General features: G+C 34.8%; 1 protein-coding gene across 1 annotated transcript; it reads left to right on the plus strand.

The window, feature by feature from the left end:
- Positions 1-1,302: 1,302 nt before the first annotated feature.
- Positions 1,303-4,923, plus strand: LOC144979531 (uncharacterized; the record flags this gene model as incomplete). The annotated part of the gene is given in 3 exon segments (XM_078926239.1): positions 1,303-1,487; positions 2,694-2,804; positions 3,320-4,923. Coding segments are annotated over 3 exon segments (347 nt in total), but the record flags the coding sequence as incomplete, so codon positions are not given.
- Positions 4,924-12,024: the final 7,101 nt, after the last annotated feature.

Below are 12,024 nucleotides of genomic sequence, written 5' to 3' on the forward strand. Positions count from 1 at the left end.
AAGTTTTTGGGAAAATTTTGAAAATGGCTGGAAAGGAGAGGGTTAAGTCATGAGATAAGACAAAATATTGCAGTTTTCTCGGAAAAATCACCTTCTCAATTTAGAGGTAATGTTCGGCCAGTTGAAAATTTTAAATTTTTTTTTTTTTAAATGTTGAGCTTTTATATAGCGCAATATCCATTAACAGTGCTCAAAGCGCTTTACAGGGGGTCCCTGACCATCAGCAATACGTAACATGTAGAACGAAACATGACGCCTGTTAGGCGAAATTACAATATTTTCGGACCGAGACAACGCTGTTAACGGTCAGGTACTCATTTTACACCTGAGTACGGTGAGAGAATGTGAATAAAGAGTCTTTTCCAAGGACTCAACTATGCGCCGAGCGAGGCTCGAACCGAGGAATGTCAGATATGAAAGCGAAAGTCATACCACTAGACCACATAGCCGCACCAAACATTCACTCACTCCAAATTATATCATTCAATCAATGAATCAAGACACTCTAAACATAAATCAAAGCGACATATTATCATAAAATATCGATCAATAAACCAATCAACTACTCAACAAAACAATCAATAAATCAATCGATTGATCGTTTAATTTAGATGACAATCCTAACAAGCAATCAATGACGCAAGAATAAGAAATGAATATAATGATACTGATTTTGATATAAATAATAATAATAATAATAATAATAATAATAATAATAATAATAATAATAATAATAATAATAATAATAATAATAATAATAATAATAATAATAATAATAATAATAATAATAATAATAATAATAATAATAATAATAATAATAATAATAATAATAATAATAATAATAATAATAATAATAATAATAATAATAATGATAATAATAATAATAATAATAATAATAATAATAATAATAATAATAATAATAATAATAATAATAATAATAATAATAATAATATTATATAATAATAATAATAATAATAATAATAATAATAATAATAATAATAATAATATAATAATGTGCGCTTATGATATAGTGCCAACATCTCATGCAATATGAGCTCTTTGCGCTTTACAAAAATAGATAAGAAAAATATATGGATATATTATATCATTAAACAATTATCATAGCTATTAAATATAGATGGATACAAATATTCAATATTTAAAACTCTCTCAACATAGAGAGAAAAATCAAGCAAAGAAATGTTTTCTAAAGTAATATGTCTTTAGCTTGCTTTCGATATAAGACCACTCTCATGCATCTCTTGTTATTTAATTAACCTAGGTTTTGTTTTCAAATTTCAGAGATCCCGGAGGAATACATCGAAATGTTTGCCAAAGCCGTCTACACATTAGCCATCGAGAAGGACGGGGACAAATATAAATACTCATTCACCATGGAGGGTATGCCACAAGTCCACGTCGCCGGGCCCTTTACGTTGGGAGAAACCTTTGAATTCTACGACCCGTTTTGTAAAAGAACTGAACAGGTACTGAAAAGTTTCAAGTACAAGTACAAAGTTCAATAAGGCAGTTTGATATGGTCGGAGGGGGGATGGGTGGGTTCCTATAGCTCAGTTGGTAGAGCACTCGCGTCGCAATCAAAGGGACAAAAATTGATCCCGGTGCAGACGAGATTTTTTATTCTGACCCTCTTGTCTACCCAGCAGTGATCAGGTATGTGGATCTGTTAAATCTGCAGGAAAGCGCTTTGCGATAGATTAGCGTCCGATCCAAAAGGTAGCAAGCGATTGCTATTGTCTATTTCACGCTATAGAAACCGGGATAAACTCCAGCTCCACGGGCTTCATTTAATGGCTCTGAGGGGCTACTTTTTGTTATATAGTCTTTTATAGCCATAAACCACCCGAAGCCTGAGCTTATCCCAGTTTCTATAACTTAAAGGGCCAATAACAATTGTTTAGTCACCCTTTGCTATGACCCTAATCTATCGCAAAATACTTTCCGCCAGATCTAAGAGATTCAGTTACCCAATCATTGCTGAATAGACTGAGGGGTCAAAAAGAAATCTTGACTGCACCCTTCATTGATAAAACATATAAATAAATGATTATATAAAATTCCCTTTTTTCATTCCCAATGGGAAATTTGTCTTTAGGGTTTATTCCAATGGAAGACGGGAATGACAGGGCATCAGCCGCAATGCAGCGCCGCAAATTGAGCTAGGGCAAGGTGACCTGCTCAAAGCCCCACAGCTTGTCGGGAAATGAAATTCGGTATCTTTTAGGTACAAAGTAATAACAGTCCTTTGCGTGTGAAGTGAGCGTTCCACCAACTGAACCGTCGCGACACCAGACTAGTACCATGTTCATGTTCGAAATTCATAATTTAAGCAGTTTGCTAATCCAGAAGAATACAAAATCGTAAATGTATTAGTGATTGACACAAAAATCAATCACCAATATATATGTATAATGATTGTTGAAGAGATGGAAACAGTAAATAGACGATGATGATGATAATAACCCTGATGATGCATCATCATTATCATCATCATTCATCATCATCATCATCATCATCATCATCATCAGCAGCAGCAGCAGCAGCATGAGCATCATCACCACCACCGACATCACCATCACCACCACCACAATCATCACCATCACCTCCATCACGGCAATCATTTAGATTCAACAATACCTTCAACTTACCATCAATATCACCATAATCCACAGATTACCATTTATATCGAAGGCAATAAGACCAAGGAAGTAACGGTCATCAAAGAAAATCCCAGTATCACCTGGACTATATATCGTTACCTCCAGGACGGTGAAATGATCACGGTAAGTGCAACAGTCATCAAAGAAAATCCCAGTATCACCTGAACTGTTTACCTCCAGTACAGTGAAATTGTTATGGTAAGTGTAACAGTCATCAAGGAAAACCCCAGTGTTACCTGAACCGTTTACCTCCAGTACAGTGAAAATGTTACGGTAAGTGTAACAGTCATCAAAGAAAACCCCAGTATCACCTTGACTATATAATATCGTTACCTTCATGACGGAGAAATGATCACGGGAAGTGTAACAGTCATTAAAAAAATAACACTATCTATCGCAAAGTACTTTCCGTCAGATTTAACAGACCCAGCTACCCAATCACTGTTATGTGAACTGGGGGTCGAAAAAAATAATCTCGACTTCATTCGGGTTAGATATTAGTCCTTTTGCGTGCTATCTACTATCTGATCTAACCCCCCCCCCCCCCCCCCCCCCCCCCCCCCACCCCCGTTTCAAAGATTGAGTCTTATTTATTTTTACTTTTCATCAGTTAACTCGTTTTTAAATTTCTATTTCAGGACACTGAGATCAAGGACATGAAGTTGAAGGGTTATTTAAAGAAAGTCTAGTCAGTCTATTATTACAATATAATTCCCATCTAGCCAAGTTATAATGTATTACTTATTCTAGAATTCATGTTAGTCTGTAGGTTAAGCAGAAAGTACATAGTTTTGCTTAAAGCACCTAGAGCCTGTTAACATCGGGTTACGGCGCTATACAAATGTTATCTATTATTATTATTATTTTTATTTTTTTATTTTATTATTATTATTATTATTATTATTATTATTATTATTATTATTATTATTATTATTATTATTATTATTATTATTATTATTATTATTATTATTATTATTATTATTATTATTATTATTATTATTATTATTGCTTACAACTCAATTACCAAAAACGGATTATCAAATAAGTGTCGATGTTGTCCTATACAGTCATGTCTCGTTAATCCAGATATTTCTATAATCCGTGGACAATTTTGCCGAACAACCAAATTACCAAAACCAAATATGAAAGGGGTGCGATGTTGTGTCTCAGTTATCCAGATATTTCTATAATCCGTGGACAATTTTGCCGAACAACCAAATTACCAAAACCAAATATGAAAGGGGTGCGATGTTGTGTCTCAGTTATCCAGATATTTCTATAATCCGTGGACAATTTTGCCGAACAACCAAATTACCAAAACCAAATATGAAAGGGGTGCGATGTTGTGTCTCAGTTATCCAGATGTTTCTACAATCCGTGGACAATTTTGCCGAACAACCAAATTACCAAAACCAAATATGAAAGGGGTGCGATGTTGTGTCTCAGTTATCCAGATATTTCTATAATCCGTGGACAATTTTGCCGAACAACCAAATTACCAAAACCAAATATGAAAGGGGTGCGATGTTGTGTCTCAGTTATCCAGATATTTCTATAATCCGTGGACAATTTTGCCGAACAACCAAATTACCAAAACCAAATATGAAAGGGGTGCGATGTTGTGTCTCAGTTATCCAGATGTTTCTACAATCCGTGGACAATTTTGCCGAACAACCAAATTACCAAAACCAAATATGAAAGGGGTGCGATGTTGTGTCTCAGTTATCCAGATGTTTCTACAATCCGAATAATTTATGTTGGTTTGAGAGTATTTTCATGACAACAATGAGATCATTACAATTTGGGTTATCAGACTTCACGTCCACATGTATCTACTTATGAAACAAATGCATGTTGAACATCTTCTTGTTGAATAAATATATGATGGACGTATTCGTGCTATGAGTTTATGTAAAATATCAACAACATCCGCCAGTCAGATATAACCTACCAACACACAAAAAACATGTGTAACCTTGAACGTTTAAAGTCAGATTGATAAAAATTAAGTGAGAACTAATCACCAAAATGGCTGTCTAAAAACAATTACAAAGAGATGAATGACGTCAATTTCGTTCCTTCTATAAGTGAAGATGCAGGGCAGGGACATGACTGTATTTGGTAACATTGATTCAAGTCTTTAAAATTATATTATTCAATATGATTTTAGAAAAAAAAATTCTAGCCTTATATCATTGTCAACATTTTATTATTTACTTTTGAATAAAGACAAAACTGTCAAAAATGCCCTAAGTTTGTTGTTTATTTATTAACTACACATTGTTTATTTTCAAAACTAAGTCACTAGACGTCTAGATACGATTTTATGTAAAGACATTTATTAATTATCTAGATCATGTGTAAAAAAAAAAAATGATTTGTTGAAACTGACACGCAACGAATAAATAAAACGAGGCATAATATCGGATATTCAGACTCCTGAGAAAAGTGACGTTTAATGTTTATTTTATTTTCCTTTCTTAAATATGCAGCATCGTTTTTTTTGTTTTTAAGGGTTTTACGGCGCTTGCAACACATTTAGGTTATATCAGAGCCAGTAAAAAGGAAGAAAATGGGATAGTAAAAAGTTCTAGAATTACAATTAAAGCACCCAAGAGAAAGGAAGACAAAGGGGAACTGGGAACAAATAGGGATCAGATGCAGATTCCAAGAGCAAACCATCAATGAACTTAGTTTGAGATCACCTATAAGTCTCATCCAGACAAGCACAAAATCCAACAAAGAGGAATACACTCAAATGCTTACATTATACATCAAAAATAACAAACATAATAATACATAACAGAGAGATGATTTACAAGGAAAAAAATATCATCTCCCAAAACAATAACTATGCATTTGACTGTTTCCTCCCAGCCAAGGAATTCCAGCCAGGGTCAGGACAAAACCAAGTAATCTCATTCCAAGACAAAGACAGAAAACAATTGGAAAACGGGTATGGTGGGATAGAAGACACAGCATGTACCTCCCTGCCCACTATGGGAGGTCAGTATGCAGCATCGATAGCAATGATAAGTCAGTCAGTTAAGTTGACGACGAAGAAGAAGAACAAGTAGTAGTAGTAGTAGTAGTAGTAGTAGTAGTAGTAGTAGTAATAGTAATAGTAGTAGTAGTAGTAGTAGTAATAGTAGTAGTAGTAGTAGTAGAAGAAGAAGAAGAAGAAGAAGAAGAAGAAGAAGAAGAAGAAGAAGAAGAAGAAGAAGAAGAAGAAGAAGAAGAAGAAGAAGAAGAAGAAGAAGAAGAAGAAGAAGAAGAAGAACAAGAAGAAGAAGAAGAAGAAGAAGAAGGTGATGGTGATGATGCTATGTCTTTATTGTCTTCTATACAGTGGCATTTTACACCAGAGTACGATGAGAGAATGTGAGTAAAGAGCCTTTTCCAAGGATTTAACTATGCGCCGAGCGAGGCTCGAACCCAGGACCTTCCGATCCGAAAGCGAGTGTCATCGTCGCCATCGTTAACTGGCAAAAAAAATGACGTCTTTGGCCACAAAAGAAAACAAATAGTGAGTTGCATTCAATAGTTCAACCAATGGGACCACTTGTTTCCATGAGCTCTACTAACAAGTCACAAGGCGGTGCAAAAACCAAATAATGACGTCAAAAGACCAGTCCTTTTTGGGCTTCAGTGTCAGGCTATAACATAACGATGGCTACGGTGTCATACCACTAGACCACATAGCCGCACAAGACCTTGTACGGCAATGCATCTGTGCGTCGCCATCGTTATCTTATAGCCTGATACTGAAATCCAAAAGGACTGGCAGTTTGACGTCATTATTTGGGTTTTGAACCGCCTAGTGAGTTGTCGTTAGTAGAGCTCATGGAAACAAATTGTTTCATTGGTTGAACTATTGAATACAACTAACGATTTGTTTTCTTTTGTGGCAAAAGACTGGCATTTTTTGGTCAGTATCAGGCCATAACTTTACGAAGGCCACGTTCAGTGTCAGGCTATAACTTAACGATGGCTACGGTGTCATACCACTCGACCACATAGCCGCACAAGACCTTTACGACAATGCATCTGTGGCCTGGTCCTGGATAAATTATGTACACACAACAATCCAAAGACTGACCACGTCCCTGGCCCTGACGCCGATTCGAATCAATACCAAAGTCAATATCGATATATTTCTAATCCATCTTTAGTATTCTCAATTGATTAATCCAGGCGAGGAAACGCGTTCCAATGTTCTCATCCCTCCTCATTCATGAAAATTGTAACCCCATCAGAACGGCTCGACGTGCACTTATTTGCAGGTCTGATAAACCGATTCCTCATGGGCTCATTGTTGTAATGGTCATCTCAAAAAATGACGCAAAATAGTTTCCATTTCAACAACGTTAAACTAGGCCCATAACTGGGTTCGGATGTCAGACCTGTATATATAATGTACACCCCCCCCCCCCCCACACACACACACACACTTCCCAAGAAGGACCACAAACAGAAAAAAAAAACGTTTTTTAATGACTGAATGAAAAACAAGACACGTTTCAAGCGACTTTATTTTTGACATAATAAATTAGTTGTTACCATGTTCATGTGCACGTTCGTTTGTTTTGAAGGATTTTACTTTACGGCGCTTGCAACATATAGTAGTTGTTGCTTTTAAGGGTCTTACGACGCTTGCAACATATAGTAGTTGTTGCTTTTAAGGGTCTTACGACGCTTGCAACATATAGTAGTTGTTGCTTTTAAGGGTCTTACGACGCTTGCAACATATAGTAGTTGTTGCTTTTAAGGGTCTTACGGCGCTTGCAACATATAGTAGTTGTTGCTTTTAAGGGTCTTACGACGCTTGCAACATATAGTAGTTGTTGCTTTTAAGGGTCTTACGGCGCTTGCAACATATAGTAGTTGTTGCTTTTAAGGGTCTTACGGCGCTTGCAACATATAGTAGTTGTTGCTTTTAAGGGTCTTACGACGCTTGCAACATATAGTAGTTGTTGCTTTTAAGGGTCTTACGACGCTTGCAACATATAGTAGTTGTTGCTTTTAAGGGTCTTACGACGCTTGCAACATATAGTAGTTGTTGCTTTTAAGGGTCTTACGACGCTTGCAACATATAGTAGTTGTTGCTTTTAAGGGTCTTACGGCGCTTGCAACATATAGTAGTTGTTGCTTTTAAGGGTCTTACGACGCTTGCAACACATTAAGGTCATATCAGAGCCAGGATAAAGGAAGAAAAAGGGAAAGTAAAAAGTTCTAGAATTACAATTAAAGCACAAAAGAAAAGGGAAGACAAAGGGGAATTGGTACAAATAGGGAACAGATGTAGATTCCAAGAGCACACTATCATAGTACTTAGTTTGAGATCACCTAAAAGTCTTTGTTTGTTTTGTTTGTTTGTTGCTTTAGGTCTCTTCCAACACAATTGAGGTTATATGAGAGACCGCTGAAACAAAAAAAACAAGCAATCTAACAAAAATAGTACAAATGTAAATCAAAATCATAACCTAAAGATATCATAAGCTAAATTATAATAACCAAGACAAACAGGCAGAAGATTTACAGAAAAAAAAATATCCCCTGTCAAAAATACAATCACAAACCAAAGAAGCAGGATAGGCTAGTAAAGAGAAGAAGAAACGACATCACTATCGGATCGTACACCCATGCGAACATCATAGGTATATGATTCAAGGGTGATGCTCCCATCCAACCACCCGCCACCTAAAAGTCTCATCCAGACACCAGCACAATATCCCACTAAGAGGAATACACTCAAATGTTTACAAACCATATGTTAAAAATGAAATAAATAACAGTACATAACAGAGAGATGATTAGAGCGGAAAAAATATCATCTCCCACAACTAAAACTATACATTCGACTGTTTCCATCCAAGACAAGGACTCCAGCCAGGGTCAGGACAAAACTAAGTAATCTCATTCCAAGACAAAGACAGAAAGCAATTGGAAAACAGATGGAGTGGGATAGAAGACACAGCAGCAAGTACCTCCTTGCCCACTATGGGAGGTCAGAAGCCCCACCCAGATGTGCACCCTTGCCCACTATGGGAGGTCAAGAGCCCCACCCAGATGTGCACGTTCAAACAAGGTAGGTACAACAACACATTACACATGGTCATCGTCTCAAAGACAAAAGGGCACAAAATAATATCATGGTACAATGATGGGGTCATAGAAATGGCATACATACATACAATACATTGGACGTAAAAAAAAGGGGGAGGGAGAGGGGAGAGAAATTCAATGTATACGTAAGAATAATACTAATAATACTAACAATAATAATAACAATAATAATAATAATAATAATAATAATAATAATAATAATAATAACAATAACAATAATAATAATAATAATAATAATAATAATAATAATAATAATAATAATAATAATAATAATAATAATAATAATAATAATAATAATGATGATGATGATAAAAACAATAATAATAATAATAACAATAATAATAATAATAATAATAATAATAATAATGATAACAACAACAACGACAATAATAATAATAATAACAGCAATAATAATACTAACAATAATAATAATAATAATAATAATAATAATGATATTAAAATAATGATGATGATGATGATAACAACAACAATAATAATAATAATAATAATAATAATAATAATAATAATAATAATAATAATAATAATAACAATAAAATAATCATGATAACAACAAGAACAATAATAATAATAATAATAATAATAATAATAATAATAACAGCAACAATAATAATAGTGAGAATTTACATTTGTATAGCACTTTCCATATAAGATCATCTCAAAGTCTCAAAGAAAAACTTTTCTGAACTACCAATATATCCTCTGAAGTGTTAACCATGTGATCCTGTGATTCATTCATGATTGCTGCCATTCCAAGAAAGAGAGTAACAACATTATAACAATAAAATCAAAGATACGACAACATGAAGAAACCCCTCAGATGTGTAAATTATTAGTAAGGAAACAATTCAGATTCAATATTTGTTTGTTTGTTTTTAGGGGTTTTACGGCGCTTGTAACACATTAAGGTCATATCAAAGCCAGTAAATAGGAAGAGAATTGGATAGTAAAAACATTTTAGATGTACAATTAAAAGGACTTGAGGAAAAGGGAAGAAAAAAGAGTATGGTTCAAATAGGGAACAGATGTAGATTCCAAGACCATACTATCCGAGTATGTAGTTTGAGATCACCTAAACGTCTCACCCGGACACCAGCACAAGATCCCACTAAGAGGAACACACTCAAATGTTTACAAATCATATGTTAAAATGAAAAATTCAAAGAACATAACAGAGAGATGATTAACAAGGAAGAAAACATCATCTCCTTAAACTCTAACTATACATTTACTGTTTCCCTCCCGGCTAAGGACTCCAGCCAGGGTCAGGACAAAACCAAGTGATCTCAATCCAAGTCCAAGACAAAGACAGAAAGCAATTGGAAAACAGACACAGGGGTGATAGTAGACACAGCAATGACCTCCCTGCCCACTATGGGAGGTTAGGACCAGATCCAATATTTAACATCTGTAACGATATCTAACATCATGTTTTCATTTCAGGACAACAGTCCTGCCTACCTTTACGAAAAAGTTGTAAAATTACGAATTATTGCCTCCAATTTCAGACCTTCATGAGCATCTCTACCTCATAAAACTTACTGAAAGTGAAAGATGATGCTAGATTAGTATAATTTTAAGGATTTTGAAGTTTGCTTTGCTTTTGCTTTTAAGGGTTTTACGGCGCTTGCAACACATTTAGGTTATATCAGCGCCAGTAAAAAGGAAGAAAATGGGATAGTAAAAAGTTACAGAATTACAATTAAAGCACTCAAGAAAAAGTAAGACATAGGGGAACTGGGAACAAATAGGGATCAGATGTAGATTCCAAGAGCATACCACCAATGCACCTAGTTTGAGATCACCTATAAGTCTCATCCAGACACAAGCACAAAATTCAACAAAGAGGAATACACTCAAATGCCTACATTATACATTAAAAATAACAAAAAATACATTACAGAGAGATGATTTACAAGGAAAAAAATATCATCTCCCAAAACAATAACTATGCATTTGACTGTTTCCCTCCCAGCTTGGACTCCGGCCAGGGCCAGGACAAATCCAAGTAATCTCATGCCAAGACAAAGACAGAAAGCATGTTGGAAAACAGATATAAGGGGATAGAAGACACAGTATGTACCTCCCTGCCCACTATGGGAGGTCAGGATGGATTTTGAAGTGTTATTGAAACCATTGTGAGGATAATTTGTTGATCTATAAAATTAACTACAACGACTTCTATTTTTATCTCCTTAAAAGTAGGAATTCTAAAATGTTCTACAAGGCAGTTCTGGGACCATAAGCAGGCCTGCCAACCCTTTACATTCCAAAAGTGGAATGAGTGGGTCAAAAATTAGGAATTTGAGACAAAAAATAGGAATTTCTAAACAATAGATAATTCCTTATCAAAATTACCACCAAAAGAGTGTATATTCTGACACAGCTGTCACGTGTGTTAGGTAGGAAATGGAATGGGAAAGGAGTGCAATATATTCTCCTACTTACTTCACTTTTGGCAATCATTAAAAATAGGAATGATTCCGCTAAAAGAGGAGGTATAAGCCACACTACCCAATATTTTTTTTCTTTTAAATCAATTTTATCCTAAAATAAGCCACTCCCAGATATAAGCCGCAGCTTCATAAAAAAATAAATATGAGCAATAGTGATATGATATGTGACTTCTATCGTTTTTTATTACAATATCAAAATAATAACCACAAAGCCTACAGATTTGGCAGACACGGACAAAGAAGAAAATACTCGTGTCCACCACACCAGACTGTAAGCCACAGGGTTGATGAGATCAGGAGGGGGGAATTTGCGGCATTTAGGAAAATACAGAAATATGTGACCAAAAGTCTCCAACCGGTATGATGTCAGGTAAAACCTGATTGGCTAAAATTAAATTTTTACAATAAATAAATTTCTTAATTCTGCACATTTTATAAATAAATATATAAATAATGAAAATCTATAAAAAATCTCCACCAAACGTGTTCATTGGCGCTTTACAAGACATAGGCGCCATGAGGATTTGAAGACAATTAAATGTTACATTTTCATCATAAATTCTATATTTTTTTTCCCACTTGGATCATCCTGACATAAAAGCATATTGACCAGTGGTCATCAAATGTGTTGGGATGGACTAACTAAATTCAGCTGGAAGAAAAAAAAAAATAATATATACATATATATAAAGTTTACACGTAACCATTTTCACAGTAACTTGACAAGGTTTGGTTTTTCCACA

The sequence above is a fragment of the Berghia stephanieae genome, chromosome 9 (genome assembly GCF_034508935.2).
Source record: "Berghia stephanieae isolate SIO BIC M18660-M18661 chromosome 9, UCSD_Bste_1.3, whole genome shotgun sequence".
Taxonomy (NCBI): domain Eukaryota; kingdom Metazoa; phylum Mollusca; class Gastropoda; order Nudibranchia; family Aeolidiidae; genus Berghia; species Berghia stephanieae.